Source organism: Myotis brandtii, unplaced genomic scaffold (genome assembly GCF_000412655.1).
Source record: "Myotis brandtii unplaced genomic scaffold, ASM41265v1 scaffold115, whole genome shotgun sequence".
Lineage (NCBI taxonomy): Eukaryota > Metazoa > Chordata > Mammalia > Chiroptera > Vespertilionidae > Myotis > Myotis brandtii.
In genome coordinates, this window is record NW_005353967.1 from 21,123,741 (window position 1) to 21,141,566 (window position 17,826).

General features: G+C 39.5%; 1 protein-coding gene across 1 annotated transcript in view; it reads right to left on the reverse strand.

Annotated features, from left to right (window-relative positions):
- ACOT12 (acyl-CoA thioesterase 12) overlaps positions 1–17,032 on the reverse strand; it is a 31,605-nt gene extending 14,573 nt beyond the window's left edge. The window contains exons 1-5 of the mRNA XM_005858170.1: positions 16,977–17,032; positions 14,992–15,114; positions 10,596–10,656; positions 9,959–10,060; positions 6,076–6,211 (exon numbers count right to left, since the gene is read on the reverse strand). Of these exons, the coding sequence (XP_005858232.1) occupies positions 6,076–6,211; positions 9,959–10,060; positions 10,596–10,656; positions 14,992–15,114; positions 16,977–17,032 (478 nt within the window). The remainder of the gene's footprint in view (positions 1–6,075; positions 6,212–9,958; positions 10,061–10,595; positions 10,657–14,991; positions 15,115–16,976) is intronic.
- Positions 17,033–17,826: the final 794 nt, after the last annotated feature.

Here is a 17,826-nt window from a genome sequence, read left to right on the forward strand (position 1 = left end):
TTGATACTATTTTATCTCTTAAAATAAATTACCATTCTTACTTCATATTATTTATATAATAAATTCAATATATGTAGTCTTCGTGGGCCTCATTCTATTGTCTGGTGCTTCTTCTGGGTTTTGGTGACTTACTTATTTTTATTTTTTATGATTTTTTTTTTACTAGGAGCTCATATTCCTAGGATCTTCATCTGTGGGAATTCTTGAGGGCTGGGTTTAAAGTCATCTCTGCACAGAGGATGTACATTTGTGGCTGCAGATCATCAGGGGGTACTGCAGCACAACACCATTTCACACGTGGTCTGTTTCAGGCCAAACAAGTAATGTGAATTCTGACACAAAATCTGCATGAGAATGTGCTTCTGATTGAATTCTCAAAGGGAATTTTTCCATTCCACTTCGTGAAGTCCGAGGCAGGAAAGCATCCCCAGCAGAGCTCTCCCAGGGTTGGGATTTTTCCAGTTGACTCATTGAGGGTATCATCTTTTGGGGGTTGCAGCTTCAGTTAAGGTTCCCGGATCCAACCCTCCAGCTAACATGGCCCCTGGCTTGGTTTCCTGAGCCCTTTCAGGCTCATAGAACACAAGATCTAGGACTTCTAGCCCTTCCAAGGTCCTCCCACAGCAAATGCCAGCTCTGTGTCTCCTTACACTGCTGCCTTTTTTCTAATTATTTCTAGACTTCAAGATCTTCTCCCATTTTTCTTCCTGCTGAGATGTGTTTGCAAAGATGTTTATAGATATTTTATCTAGAAATTCTAGTTTTTTCCCCAGATATTAAGTCTGCTGTAATCAGAATTAGCTTGTCTCCTAAAGGGATCTTTAAAAGGTATATGAAATCTTAACTCCCACCTTCTGTCTCTTTTTTTTAATTCTCACCAAAGAATATGTTTTTTATTGATTTTTAGAGATGGAGGAAGGGAGAGAGAGAGAAACATTGATGTGTGAGAGAAACATCGATTGATTGCCTCCCCTACATGCCCCAACCAGGAATTGAATCTACAACCCAGGTATGTCCCCTGATCAGAAATAGAACCTGCAACCTGCCCGGCCAGTGTGGTTTAGTGGTTGAGCATCCACCCATGAACCAAGAGGTCACCTGTTTGATTAGCACTCAGGGCACATGTCTGGGTGTGGGCACAATCCCCAGTAGGGGGCATGCAGGAGGCAGTTGATCACTATTTTTCCTACAACCTTTTGCTGTATAGGAAACACTCCAACCAACTAAGCCACCCATCCAGGGCTCTCTCTTTTTTATAACTGATTTTGTTAAATAATGTTCTATATAAACATCCAAAACTAGTATTAATCTACGTATTTTAGGTTAAATTTTCTTATTCAAATGGTTTATTTTTCTTCCAAAGAAATTAATATAAACTATCTCTAAAATATATTGCTAAATGAAAAGGAGAAAGGTGCACAATTGTTTGAATATTGTGTTACCAGGATGTGTTATACAGTATGAGTGTGTGTGAGAGTGTATGAGTGTGTGTGTGTGTGTGTATGTGTGTGTGTGTGTGTGTGTGTGTGTGTGTGTGTGTGTAACAGTAGTTGTCTCTGAGGAAGGGAATTGAGTAACTGTGAGACACAGAAAGTAGGAAGACTTACCTTCTAAGTAAGTGCTCTCCTATACCCTTTGAATTTTTCACCCTGTGCATGTGTACCATTTTTAAACAATTCAAAAATAATTATAAAATAGAAAATTAATAAAGAGGGAAGGTGGGGGTGGGGTGGGCAGGGGAGATTAATCGGGGAACTTATACACATATAAGCATAGCCCATGACACAGACAATGGTGTGCTGAAGGCTTGGGAGGGGTGGGTGCAGAGTGGAGGGGGTCAATGGGAAAAAACAAAAACAAAGGGACATCTGTAATACTTTGGACTATAAAGATATATTTATCTTTTATAAAGATAAATTTTTAAAAATTAAGAGAGGGCCGTATAATGTGAGAAACATTGTAAATACTCAAATATAAGGCAATTCCTTATTTTCTGAGAAATAACTTTAAAAAAATCTACTTGATTGCTATGAAGACATACATGGCACACACTGGGACACATAGAGGTGAGTACTAGGGCAGACCATATGCGCATAAGCATCAGCTGTGACGTGTATACAGAAATATACTGAATATAAATGACTTCAGGGCAAAAGTACGCCTACTTGCAGGTAACTGCCAATCAATGCAGAGACAGGGCTCTCCCAGGTTCAGAGGCTCACGGTTCTGGCTGTGTACACAAGTTAAGCACAGTAAACAGACCTCATCCTCTCTGCAGGCTTCCAAATACGCATACTCACCCAGTGCTCCACCAACACTTGTACTTTGGATGTTCATTAGGTATTGTGTCATCATTCTACTCGGACAATTTCACATTCATTCCACATATTCAGGTCATTCTAGCCTTAGTTTTCTTTCCCATGCCAGAAAGGATCAACACAGGGCAATGCTCATAGAGATTTGATTCCTTACTAAAATATTATCATGAAAATGCTCCAAATCTTTAACCAGATCTAAGTCTTTCCCAGTATGCCCAGCTTCCACATGCCAGTAGTACATGAGCTCATTCCAAAACAGTCTGGTTTTCACATAATCTAATCTTATCTTTTCCCTGTTTCTTCTGTAAGAGAGTGATTTGGATTCAACTTTCTCACTTTTCTAATGATATGCCTTTCAATCATACATCTTGAAAAAGATTCCAATCTCTATGTCTGATATGATAACCAAGACAGAACCCTGGGCTTTCTGAAAATATAGTTCAAAAACAAAGATGATCTAGCTATCTTCCTTCTGAACATTATGTCCTGTCCAAAACAAACTCCATCAGATCCACAGGGCAGCAGGTCGACAAACCACATGCTCTATGGCAACATCAAGCTCCAGGGTCTGGCTCTTATATATCTAAGAAACATTGCCTTTAAGTTCTGTGATATCTTTGAAAGCTAGTAAAATTTCTAAAGAGAAAATCAAATCAATGAAGTTAGGTAAAGTTGTTTTGTGCAAAGGAATGTAGAATAATCTATTTTATGGCTGGTTAGATGATTTAAAAAAGACATAAAAAAATCTATAATTCTAAATTAAACCAGACATATAGATCTGACCTGCCCAACTTCCTCACAAACTGAATAAAACTAAAGTCAATTGCAATCATTCTACTTTTACATTTGAATGACTGTAGCAAGTACCTGTCATTAATTCAGAATGTCTCCAGTACTCAAAGTACTGTTGGTGTTGTGGAGACAGGTAGAGAAAATTGCTGCTGATTTTGTTTATTCATACAACTTGCACAACTCCAGAACAAGCCAATGGGGCCAAGTTCACCTGGCTCACGGGGCAAGCTAAGGAGGCTTAGATCACCAGGCCCACCAACGATTCCCAATAGACTGACACTAGTGAAAAAGGCCAGAATATCAGAGATCATTGTAACTTTCTACCAAGACAAAAAACAAAAAAAAACAGTTTTCAGGTGTTTTAAGTTTAAGTTTGATACTGATTATCTCTTTCTCTTATAATCAACCTCTCCCTCAATAATGATTTCTATGATCAGCCTTGATCAACCTGCAACCATGACCAATTATTTCCTATCCTGAAAAAACAATGCCCTTTGACCTTTAGGGCATAGCTCCAGGCTGTTTATCTCACCTTTTACAGCCAAGTTCTTTGAAAGGACAGTCTTTAACTGTTATTCTAATCCTACCCTTGAATGGGAACCTCTCAAATAACAATAGTAATAATAATAATAGCATTTTCCACATGCCTGACACTGTTATCAAGAATCTGTGTTAACTCATTTAATCCTCACACAAACCTATTGAATAAGTACTATTATTATTCCCATTTTACAGTTCTTATTATTTTTAACCTTGCATAAGCCCACTGGGAAAAAGAGCAGTCAGTGGTCTGAGTATGGGCAACAAGGACAGAGATAAGAAAATAAAAAGAGCAACTTCCTGTTGGCCAGGACCACTGGCTGCAAGAGGAAAAAGGTGACATCCCCTTTACTCCTCTAATACAGGGTCATCAGCAGGTCTCCCTTCCCATACCCTATTTATTGCACTCATATTTCCACTAACCATGCTCTTGCCAAAGTCACCAATGACTTCCCTAATCCCAATTCAGTGGAAAAATTGTATTCCTCACTTCCTGGAACACAGATGATCATTCATTTCTTCATGTCACTCTACTTCTTTGAAGTATGACACCACTCTCTCCAGTTCTCCTTAACTCCTCTGACCAGTCCCTCCAGATCGTCTTTGTAGATTCATCCTCCTCCTCTGATCGTCTCTCACATAGCCATGTTCAGCAGGTTCCATTCGTGGCCCACAGCCCTGTGTCCCCATGAGCCTTCACAGGGTGACTGCTGGTACTATCTTCATTTGAATTAACATCTGTAAACAGTTGTCTCTCAAACTTGATCTCTCCAGTCCTGGTCTCATGCTTTTGGTTATGCCACCGGCTTATCAGATTATACCAAATTCACCATCCAAACTGCCCCCTCCACCCCTCATCTTCATCATCATATTGATGATAGCACCATCAATTAACCAATCACTCAAATCAGAAACCTGAGCATTATCCTAGCCTTCTTCTTCACTTGTCTCCCCACATCAATGACCATATTCTGCTGATTTTACCTCTTGTATTTTTTTTTTACTCTTTCCCTCCTTTCTCTCCCTATTATCATTGTCTGGTGCAGCCATACCTCCCCTCATGCCTGGTCTCTATGCCTCTAGTCTCACCTCTTCAGAGTGACCATATCAAGTGTAATTATGCTACAACTCTGCTCAAAACCCTTCACTGGCTCTCATCAAGGACAGAGAAAGGCCAAGCTTCTTAGCATGGCCTCTGTGACGCAGTTCTACCTTTTCATGGTGGCCTCCTTCCACCTTGATTTTTCTCTCTAGTAATGCTCTTGTTCCCCCGGTTCAGCTATTTGATTACTTTAGCAAAATGTATTTAAAACATATTTTAGCACTGAGGTCATCTTTACAAAAGGAGACCCACTCTTCTCAGCAAAGTAAGTAAATGATGAAGTCAACTTGGTAATGGGCATTGTCTTTAAAAGATCATCAATGAATAGGAGCCTTTGAAAAACTTTTTTCCAACCCAGAGGTTGTCTGTGAGGTGGTCCCAGGACCATGATGATGTCACATGGGAAAGAATAAAGCCCACAGGTGTCAATCACCCCTGCCTCTGCCTTTTCTCCCTCCTCTGGCCTTCATGTGCTTTCACTCTTCCTCCTCCTCCTTTTTCCACATTCTTATCCTGACCCTTTCTTGTCTTCTCCTTTCCTTGTCTTTTTCCTGTGTCTGCTTTCAGAGCCAAGGGAATGGGGGTGGACCCTCTGTGAGCCTCTTCACCCTCCTGCAGTGGTGATGAGAGGGGCTCGGGCTGGCTCACTCATTTCACTCTTTGCTCTCCACCACAGGTCATCTCCCTTGGGGCTGCAGGAGATGGGAGTCAGATAGGAAGGGCAGATGAGGGGCAAGGAGGACTTCCTTCCCCTGCCATTCTGGCCCCACCAGGCCTCAAAGAGCCCAGGAAATCACCGCCAAAGAACTGAGGAACTTTGGCTCATCATTGTGTTACTGTGGGAGAGCCGAGAAACAGTAGAATCTTATCACTTCCATTCATATCCCCTGTAATCTTTAGCAAGGTTCTTCACTACTCAGTTTCAGGTTTTTCCTCTGTTGAGATTATATGCAGCTCATATGAAATAACAGATGAGAAACTGCTTAGTAAACTGTGAAACACCAGATCAGCTTACGGCATTGTCCTTCCTTCCTTCATCTATCATTACTGAGCGCACAGTTACTAATAAGAACAGCGTGGTCCCCACTGCCCTTTCACATCTCCTCCCCTGGAGATCCTCTGACTTAAAGCGGGCTTAGGTGTCAGCAGTTCTATTCTGAATGGCCAGGCCCTTCCTTCTCCAGCCACTGGGTTTGTCGGAAAAGATCTCTAGGATCACCAGGACTGAACTGTAATAATAAGGTGAGAGGAAGTGTGCCCTAAGGAAGGGCCCTTCACTGTCACAGTCATATAGTTCAAGCTCCTCTGGGTAGATGTACTGACCCTCAAACTTGCTACTCTTCTCCATCAGGGTTTTAAAGGTCTCTTCATGCTGTAATCGCACTTTCCTTCTCTCAGAAGCCAGATTATGTTCCACATGGTCTTGTTCAGTTAGAGGTGTGACTGGTTTTAAATGAATCTAGAGAAAGAAAAACATTTACCTCTCATCGCCTTGTTAAATTATAAAAGCACAACATGACATTTGCAAAAACAAATGATATGCCACATTGTTTTCTAACTCAAAGTAAATAATTTATGGGTGTTTTCACACACATTTCATTTTGACTGAAAATTTTCCTTAAAATATTTTTAAATTAAAAAAATCAATATAGACAATTATTTCTTTGTACAAGATATGCGCTCTAAGCAGTTTTTCAAATATTATTTCCCCTGATTTTTTTAAAAAAGTTAACAGAACTACAAAATAAGAAATTCTTCAAATTAATGAATGAGGAGATGGACTTTGATGCCACTTAATTCTTATCAGGAAATATTTTTTGCCTAGCTGGTGTTGCTCAGTGATGGAACATGGGCCCATGAACCAGGAGGTCATGGTTCGATTCCCGGTCAGGGCACATGCCCAGGATGCGGGCTTGATCCCCAGTAGGAGACGTGCAGGAGTCAACCAATTAATATATCTCTTTCATGGATGTTTCTATCTCTCTATCCCTCTCCCTTCCTATCTATAAAAAAAAGAAAGAAAAAAATGTTTCTACCTTTTGCAAAAATTTAGACATCAAAGGAAGGAATAAAGATGTTTTAAAGAAAGCTATTATTTACCAAGAAATATTCTCAATTTGGAAATTTCATCACATGATGAAAACATCTATATATATAAAAGCCCAGTGACCAGAATGGCAGAATGACCAGAATGATTGGTGGCTATGACATGCACTGTGGCAGCCAACCAGCCTGATCCAGGCCCTGATCGCCACCCCCACCCTGGCTGGCCTGGCCCCTGATCGGCCCCCAAAACCCCAACTGCGGGCAGGGCCAGCTGCAAACCACCCATGGCCCCACCCCCCTGCTCGCCCGGCCTGATGGGCCCCCATTGGGGTGCGCTGGCTGGACCCCACTCATGCACAAATTTGTGCACTGGGCCTCTAGTTATCTAATGAGCAAACTTAAAGAATCAATACGTCAGAATCAAGCTTTAAACAACCTCCAGGAGCCTGGAAATAAGATGCACTAGAACCAATGGCTCAAGCTTCTTCAGAAATGCCTGCCTGCTGACCTGTGCATGTCGAAGAGACACCTTGCAGCTGGACTGGGGTCGCGCCATGCTTATTTCCAAGACACTGAAGGCCGGTGCTCACCCTTGGCCAAGGTAAGGATCAAGTATCTAGTGATTTATAATATGCTGCTTCAAGTCTAAACTCCCTTGGACTGCCTTGTCTAATTCGTTTAGGAATGGATAGATGATAGCTTGCACTGGTTTAACTGCTTACACAGCCTTGTTTTAGTTGGATGACCAGAGGGGTATAAAAAGGTCACCTGGTAAACCAATGTAGATAAAATACATTTTGTGTGACTGAAGAGGACCCTGAGAGCAATGCCTGGCAGTCTTGAACCTCTCGGCTGATTGCCTGTGGTTTCTTTCTCTGTTAGTGGGCATTTGGTCTTGTCCAAAACATCTACACTTAAAAATACCCCTGGGTTCAAAGCGTCTATAATGTTTGTTTAGACGTTTGGTTTACAGGGTTAATAAATTTAAAATGCTCTCATGTTTTATTGTTCCAGTAATTGTGTAGTGGCTGTATTGCCAATAATAACCCTTTTTGCCTTGGTAGCCTAGGTGGTTATGGCACATGTGAAGGACCAAATATCAAGGACCTTTTGGCATGGACCAAATGTCCTGCAAGTTCTTTCTCCTGCTGTTCTGCCTCCTTTAGGTTGAATAGGCTTTGCATGAGCATGCTCTATGGCAGTGGTTCTCAACCTTCCTAACGCCGAGACCCTTTAATACAGCTCCTCATGTTGTGGTGACCCCCAATTTCATTGTTACAAATCGAACATAATTAAAGCATAGTGATTAATCACAAAAACAATATGTAATTATATATGTGTTTTCCGATGGTCTTAGGCGACCCCTGTGAAAGGGTCGTTCGACCCCCAAAGGGGTCATGACCCACAGGTTGAGAACCACTGCTCTATGGGGTCTTGTGAGTCCTTCAATGATCTGGCCTGTGCAATTGTTGGACTAAGCCTGGTTAATCATTGCCCATCCTGTCTTGGAAAAAACTCACTTTGGACAGAGATCCAGGCAGGCCTATCTTTTCAAATCAAACACCAATTTTTCATGGCTCTCTTTATGATGTTCTAAACAAGAATGTCACCAAGTGGAAAATAAATTAGTCTGGGAAACATGCTTTACAGTAAAGGTTATCTGAGCCAACCAATTATGGCAGAACCATAAGGTCCCTGACTTCCCAGAAATGCTTTCAGAAAAACAGTTGTTCAGTCTCAGGAGAAACTGAAGTGTGACTATTCCATTCTGATTCCATGAGTCCCTGAAGTTGGGGTGAGAAGTCTAAAGCTGGAGGGAAAATGATGGCCCTCGTTTTCTCCTTCATGTGTCAGAAGAAGTTGTTGGGGGGACTCCTTTCTGTCACTTGCTCTCAGATATGGGAACTCTGCACCCACCCCCATATTCTCTCGCTCCCAAGAGTCTGGAGATTTCTGGGGACTTTAGGAAAAACAGAGTGTTTGGCAACACCTATCTCGACATCTTAAATTTCAGTGAACATAGGATCCTTGAGATACTTCGTTAACATATAGATTCCAAGTTTCTATATGGGTGATTCTAATTCAGCAGGTCTGGGATACAATCCAGAAAGCTATATTTAAATAATATAATAGATTAAGTGAACTTCAGTTTGAAAAGCAATGCCTTTGGGCAATGTGAATTTGCCTGTGGCCTGTTTAATCTTGGGAAGAGAGTAAGGGAAGTGTCCCAGTGTACACAACTCTGCAGGGATATCTGCTACCTGGGACCATGGTGGGCTAACTCAGCCCGGCCCATCTCTGTGCCTCCTCGCTCAAGTGAGGCGTAGCTGAGGAGTGTGGCTCTGTCGTTCTTTCCAATGAGTACAGTGGGAACATTGCTTGCCCCACCTCTAAACTCTGAGGCAGTCTGAGAACACTTTGGCAGAGTGAGAAGTACTGCTTGTCACTTTCAGAGTGGAGCTAGGAGAACCTCTGTGCCCACCTCTGGAGCAATCCCTGCAGTGAAAGGCTTCAATTCTAAATTGAATGATCACACATAAAAATACTTAGACTAGATTGGGACCGTCCCTGTGGTATGATGACTTTAAAAAGAAAAGCCAAGAAATGATAACGAATAAATCTCCAAAAGACCATGGAAAAGCTGTCCTGGGCAAATGGCCAGGCTAGTCCACTGGGCACATACATTAGGCCAAAGTACTTCCTTTAAGGGTGTTTTTACCCCAGATGCCCTGAAGCTTATTTTTAAACTTCAATAACTCAGCAACTTTGACATCCTTCCTTCAGGTATAAAAAAGTGATTGGACCAAAACATGCAACTGCTCACTAAATTGCTCTTGCTAAAATAAAAAAGATATTTTAACTCAACTCGGAGTTATATAACCCCAAAAGAAAAGAACTAAACCAGTAAGCAATATTTTTGAGAAACTGATATGACCTTTAGATAATTTAAAACACAGTATTTTTCCTCTTTCACAAACTGGCTACATCTTCTTTTGTCTAAAGTACTTACTACTATAACATTACCACAGACTGATCTTTTATGATAAATATTGATGAGTAACAAATCTTGGGAAAGCATTTCTCATGCTAAGATGAATGTCCTTTTCCTAATAATCATTCTGATGCAATTTTTAATATGTCCCTCACACAGAAAATTTACCTTTTCTTTTCCAACTGGTTTGGCTACAAATGTAGAGAAGGCCACACTAACAAGTTTCTCAATGCCAGTGAACGTGTCCTGCACTATGACCTTGATGCTGATCTAAAATGAAAAGAAAATAAATAAATAAACTTTCAGCCATCCAGACAACAGATGGGATTGCACCATTCAAAATTCAGTTATGCACTTCACCATTCTTTTTCTTTTGGTTTTTCAATGAAACTAGCATTTTAATTTATTCTTAAGCAATACTCTTGTTTTAATAATGTTCTATAAAGTTGGAAAAATAACTTTTTTCTGATTATAGAAAGATACATATTTACCATGGAAAAGTTGGTAAATATAAAAATAAGTAAATGATAACATTGGAATCTAACTATCCAGAGGAAATATCAGTAACAGTAATCCCACCACTCAGGTTAATTTTCTTCCAGTTACATATATATGTGAAATATAAAATGTATATTATTTATTCATATATAAAATATAAAATGTGTGTCTGTGTATACATGCACACAAAGTTACCATATTGCATTTACAGTTTTATATCATTTTTTTAAAGTTGGTATTATGTGATAAGCATTTTCTAATTTCGTTATTAGCACCAATGACAGCAGTAAGGAAAGGGGCCTCTTACCTCCATGCTTGTGCTGAATGCTCTAGTAACTTTTGCTTTGATGGTTATAACTTGTCCAACTCTATTTAAAAAAAAAAAAGAAGATCTCAGTAATCCTAGCATAGCTCATTCCAGGCTTAAAGGTTTAGTTAAATGCATGTGCCATAGAGCAGTTTTACCTTATCACACTCATAATGTTTGTGCGTGAAAAATTCAGGTTAATGAAAACATAAAAAAGAATGCACTAAAAACAGATGCCAATCACTGTGAACCACACATATGTTAGCTGACTACCTCTATTTAAACAGCAAAGGGCCTTGGCAAAGATTGTGTGCAAAACGACTTCCAGATCTGCAACAGATACTTTGACAATGTCGCAGCTGTTTTCTTGAGAGGAATCAAAACAGACACACAAACAAAACCAATACAATTGGTATTTATTTTAAAATATTAGCTAACAAATAATAAATAAACTACCAACAAGCTGGCCCTAAAACTGATCAGCTTTACTAGGTTTACAGGGGCCCTCAATGCTGCCAGGTGATCCATTTACTCCACATTATTACTGATGAAAATCTATGTGTCATTTAAGGCCTTCATTAAATGCTACCTCTGTCATGAAACACCACCGATTTCCCAGTCAAAATGCACTTTTTAACTACCCCAAAGAACTGAGTTTATATCTCACCCTAGGCATGTACCTATTATACTTTCTATTCTGATGATTATGTGTTTATCTGACTCTCACCAGACTGAGCAACTGCCATACTCCAGAATTGTGACATAATCATCCACATATCCTATTGAGCCAAAATAGTACTTTTCATATAAGCAATACATATTTGTGAATTTAAAAAATATCTAATATGGCTTACAACTAAATTATATGGTTCCCTATATATTGCTTTCAATTTTCTTTTTTTATGGTGCAGGTTGCATATAAAAAATATGAGTTCACTTTTTATCAACTTAGTGACCACAAATCCTTTTTGATAATACAAATGCAGGAGCTCCAGTGGCGCAATCGGTTAGCACGAGGTACTTATAAGATAATACAAATACAAATTGGCAAACCATATTTCAATGATGAGGTAATTAGTTAAGCATAAGTTACAGAATTTAGGATTGGAAAGTACATAATAGATATTATATTACATTGTATCATTGGCATTCCTAAATTTAATAATCGTGCTTTAATCTATTCTCAAATAAGTTCGAATTCACAGTAATCTGTAATTTTGCTAAGATAAAAATACATATCAATTTTTCTACTTAGTATGCGAGCTTAGTCAATGCATGTGGTTCTATTTAACTTAATTTTGTTTGTATATAAATAAATAAATGCCAAATAGATAAATGTAAGCAGTTAGGTTGGAGAGAAGAATTGGGCAACTCATTGGACAAGACTACTTAGGGTTTAAAAACTGGTGACAGCTACCCCATGGTCCTAGAGAACTATCCCAGACCAGAAACAAACAACCTGTTCTCTTCCTTTTTCTTGTAAATTCTGCTTATGTCTGTAAGGATCAAGGTATTTCACATAAAACAAAACAGAACAACAACAACAACAAAAAATACCAAGACTAGCCCTGGCTGGTGTGACTTAATGGTTAGAGTGCCAGCCTATGCACTGGAGTGTTGTGGGTTTGATTCCCTGTCAAGGGCACATAGCTGGGTTACAGGTTCCATCCTGGCCCAGGTCAGGGTGTGCACAGGAGACAACCAATCAATGTGTCTCTCTTGAGTGATGTTTCTCTCCTTTTTTCTCTCTCTGTCTCTCTCCCTCCCTCCCACTCTCTCTAAAAATCATCCTTAGGTGAGGACTAACAAAACACACCTAACCTCCCAAACCAACCAAGATTATACAAACATAAAATTAAAGAAATTAAGTAAAACCATATAATCCTAGTTGATTAGAGGTATTAGCATAAACTATTTAAAAAACACATAATTCCTAGTTCTGTTCGCTGAAAAGGCCTAAAATAATGACCAACTCTATATTGATGAGCACTTTCCTGCCCAGATTGTGATCTCTACTTATCATTTCTTTTGAAGAAATTTCTGATTCTGAGTTTGTGTGAGAAAATGTATAAAATGAGCCCATCTTGTCATACCAGAAAGCAAAGGAGTTATTAAAGAATTCTAACTTTGGGGTTATTTCCAAAACTCAGAGCCAAACTGAGGAAGTTTCTACTGTCCAAAGACAGGGCAGAGTGAGCATCCATAAGAATAATCATATCAGAATTGAAATGCATCAATTATGTTAAAAATCTTGGGCTCCTAATGATACTATCCTATATAATAAAAGGGTAATATGCAAATTGACTGAGCAGTGGAATGACCAGTCTCTATGACACACACTGACCACCAGGGGACAGATGCTCAACGCAGGAGCTGCCCCCGATGGTCAGTGTGCTCCCACAGGGGGAGTGCTGCTCAGCCACAAGCCGGGCTGACGGCTGGTGAACAAGCGCAGCAGAGGTGGTGGGAGCCTCCACGGCCATCCTCCCTGACTGCTAAAGGGTGCACAAATGTCGTGCACCGGGCCTCTAGTATAAAGAGGAAGAATTAAGTCTGTCTTTCCTGGACAAACTTTACCTCAAGGTAACAAAGTAATTAAAGAGATAAAGGGTCTCTCTATACCAGGGGTCCTCAAACTATGGCCCGCGGGCCACATGCAAATACAAATATTGTATTTGTTCCCGTTTTGTTTTTTTACTTCAAAATAAGATATGTGCAGTGTGTATAGGAATTTGTTCATAGTTTTTTTTTAAACTATAGTCCGGCCCTCCAATGGTCTGAGGGACAGTGAACTGGCCCCCTGTTTAAAAAGTTTGAGGACCCCTGCTCTATACAAATAGTTCAGAAAAGAAATGAAAAAAAAAAGAGAGATAGATTTAGCATACTACTATTTTACCAATATCTAATGAAATAATGGTTCTAAATAATGATCATTAGACAGTGTATGCTCTTGACAAGAACTGGTTTTACCAAAATATCAAATTTCCATCAGATCATTTTTTTGGTGTAACTATAGTTTATAAGAAATACAAATGTATGTGAACATGCTAAACAGGGATACAATGAGAAAATGCAAAATGTGGTAAATTCTTTAAGACAAATGACCAGGTTTGTTTACAAAATAAATTGCAAGTGAAATGAACAAAGGGAAAATTATATGTTAAAAGACATATCAACCATATTAGATTCTGATTCAATAAACTAATTGTTTAAATTTTAAAAAATTTGAGACCATTGGAAATTTCTGTTAATGGTATAGTAACTGTTATTATATGTTCTCTAAAAGAGCCTTATCTTTTAGAAATATATACTGATAATGCAAACACAAAATGGCAAAAACATTTCAATGATGAGGTTACTAGTTAAACCTAAGCTACAGATTGTAGGATGGAAAGTATATAATAGAAATTTTATTACAATGTACTGTTGGCAATGCCAAATTTAATAATAGTGCTTTAATTTATTTCCAACTAAGTGTGAATTTGCAGTAATTTTTAACTTTCACAGATGATCCCTTGGAATTATGTCAAAATAGTCCAGGTGTGTGGGAATCTAGAGGGGAATTGATAAAACCAGAGTGTCCATGAGTTGATCATTGTCATAGTTAGGTGAAGGGTCTTTGGAGATACATGGTACTATTTTCTCATCTTTTGTGTATGTTTGGATATTTGTATATCTTGAAATTTTCTACAACAAGATATGGTAGGCACATACACACTCCCACACATAAAATGTTTTTCATAATTTAACATCTTTACTCAGATAAATTAATGTTTACCCAACAACCTAATGATGAAATTCACCATCACAGAGATACTTATTATCATTAACTAGAGGCCCGGTGCACAACATTCGTGCGCCCTTTAGCAGTCAGGGAGGATGTCCATGGAGGCTCCCACCAACTCTGCTGCGCTTGTTCACCAGCCGTCAGCCCAGCTTGTGGCTGAGCAGCACTCTCGCTGTGGGAGCGCACTGACCATTGGGGGCAGCTCCTGCGTTGAGCATCTGTCCCCTGGTGGTCAGTGTGTGTCATAGAGACTGGTCATTCCACTGCTCAGTCAATTTGCATATTACCCTTTTATTATATAGGATTATTCTTCTAGTAGAAGAAGGAGCCATTCATTAGGAATCAGCTTCAAGAAATCCTTCTATGCCTTAGACCAGAATGCATATAATACATAATGCCAGCAGCTATTTCTCAACAAAATCAAGACTGAATTTACAGTTAAGCAAGTTTATTAGAAGTAGGTCCTGCAATTTTTTTACTGACTTACATTGGGTCAAATGTTATTTATTTTGTTAGGAAATTGGTTACTGACTTAACACGATTAAGCTTACATGTTTTAAATGAACCAGTATACTCAGGAGAAGGGCATGGAAGAGCAGTTCCCCTTACCTAGCTGTCTCCTCAAATTGAATGTCATCCACTGAGGCTGTAACACAGGAAACCCCAGCATGTTTCTCAGCTTCAAAAAATAGGCAAAAAGGGGCTGGATTAGTAATGTTTGAATATTTCAGCCTAGGGAGAAAGGAGTAAAATTTAAGTGGATTTAATTTAGTGACTCATCCTCTCATTCAACATAAGACTACTGGGCCCACACTCTGGATGGTCTGAATCATAACAGCTCCTTTGCTCTGTAAGTTATATTTCCACTGCATGAAAATTACTGTGGTTTCTTCTGCATTTTAATTCACATCATCTTTGATTTGAAATTCAATACCAGTACCCAGCACATCAAGTTATTCAAATAGCAATTTTAGTAAGTTGGTGCCAACTTTAAAAGTGTTGCTAGGTACTACCTTCCTTTTGTTTTCAAAACAAATCATCAAAGTTGTAGCCATTATCCCTCACATCCAGCAGCTAAATGTAGTTAAGCCACTTAGCCAGCGTGAGCACTGAGCATTATGGGAGACCTTGAGAGCACACCCCCAGTCAGAGAGGAACTTCTCTGGACACCAGAGAAACACAGTAGGTATTTAGTAAATGTTTGTTATTTTTTATTAGTAGATTCACACCAAACTCACTGTGCATTAACTCTGTTGCAGGAGGAGGACTGACGAGGGTGGGGCGAGGGTAGGGAGGAACTCCAGTTATTTTGATGTTCTATGTCTGCATTTAATTTGTTGAGATAGTTTAATTGTTGGCTTCAGTTTATATAAAAATATCAGATTTTATTCTCTTTGGGAAAATTTGGAGATGTGCTTCTGCCAGAATTTGACTTTGAGGAACAGTCACTTAAAACCCAAACAGAATGCATTGGCTCTTTAAGAACCTTTAACCCCATTTTGGAGACGTTACTCCTGGTGCCACATTATGAAAACAGCGAGTTATACTGAATTTGTATGCTTTGTGGGTTACTTTAACTGCAATGTATAAGAGGTAAGAAAACCTTCTAAGTATTTAAAGCACTCCTCCCTATGATTCAATTCTGTAGAAAACTAGACATTCTGGTTTTACTAGTTGGAAATAACTGTTCTTCCAAACATGAACATAACATAAACTGAGTTATCAGAAAACTAACCACAGAACTCTGATTGATGGAACAGGGAGGATGAGCTTCCCGCCTATAAAATTTAGTGAGAGGAAGAGTACATAAAAATACCAGAGTAGAACACAGGGTGGCAAAAGTAGGCTTACAGTTGTAATACAAATACATACTACAATAATTAATAAAGAATCACATAAGAATAAACTGTGTTTTATATACTCACAACGGTAAGCCTACTTTTGCTCACCCTCTACTTACTGTGGGATCAATTTAATTCAGCATATCAGACTTTTGTCAAGTTCCCACTGATTTCCAGAGACTTATCTGCATCAATCCTATCTTTTACCAAGTCTATTCAGTGGCAGAGGGCCAGCCACAGTCATTGACCTTTAAGTGCTTTAAGATTTGCAGAAAACTAATGGACCCTTGCAGATATATTCTGCAAAACATTGACTAAGGAGTACCGAATAACACTCATTCCCATTACCTGACACAAGGGAATGGGATGTTGAGCTTATGAAACTATTCTTGCTAATAAAGTGTTATCAAGCACACCAACATGTTACCAATTTTGAATGATTTAAATGATAAAGTGCAATAACTAACAAAAGACTAAATTTTTATTGTATATATCAGGAATCTACTAAGTATCTGTAGCACTATAGTAGATTGCACTAGGGACCAAGAAGAAAAGGACTATGGTAACAGGTAGCATTTGTTAAGCATTTATATTGGCCAGGCCCTGAGCTAAGAACTTAAGCAAGTCCATTACACGAGGTTGGTACAATTATTAGGTCCATTTTACAAATGAAGAAATCTTGGCTTAGAAAGTTTGTTTCAAAGAAACTCTTATAAATGTTTATTCTCTACCGTAGGTTTGGACACTTCTTACCTCAACGGTTTAAGTTGGAAAGGGCATTTCGATAAAGTTGACCAACAGGTGCACATGTCAACATGGTTGGAAAGACTTCTCTAAGGAGGTGATATCTAAGCTGAGATGTGATGCATGGAAGGGGCCAAGAGAAGAATATACTGGCAAAAAGAAAGTCAGGCGCAGAGGACCTGAGCAGGGGCCACATAAGGGTGTGTTAGGCAACAAATTGAATGCAGAAACAGATCAGAGAAGTGGGTAATCCTCTATTTCACCAGACATTAAAGAGATGTGCGGAAACATAACCAATACCACTCCTTTAAGCACATTTTTGTTACAGTTGAAAATATAGTTCCTTTTTCAATAAAAAATATGTAATGGGTTCATTCCTGTTCCTTTTAAATGAATTAAGTTTTAAAACTTTCGAATAAGCTAAATATGGATAAAATAACCCACACAAATAGAAGCTTTCTGGGGTCCTCATATACTAGTATTTAATGCGGTCAAGGAGTCCTAAGACTAAACTGTTTGCGAACTACTGGCCTGGGTCATTCCCAGCGTTGGATGAACTAGCTTTCTCATTATGGTCCTGGCTGGTCAGGGCTCACAAGTCAAAACATCCTCCTCTCCTCACTCATCCCGGGTCCTGGTCTTGGCGCGGCGCGGCTGGGGAGCCAGGAGGGGGCTTCCGCTCGCACGGGGATGGGTCACCCAGGATCCTCCCAAGTCCTGACCCTGCCGTCCAGCATCCCGCCATCCGCACTCCCACATCCCAGCCCGCCTCCTAGTTCCCAGACACCCTGCCATCCCGGACCCTCCTCTGTACCCCCCCACCCCACCCCGGCCCCCAGGCCCTTGCATTCCGGACCCC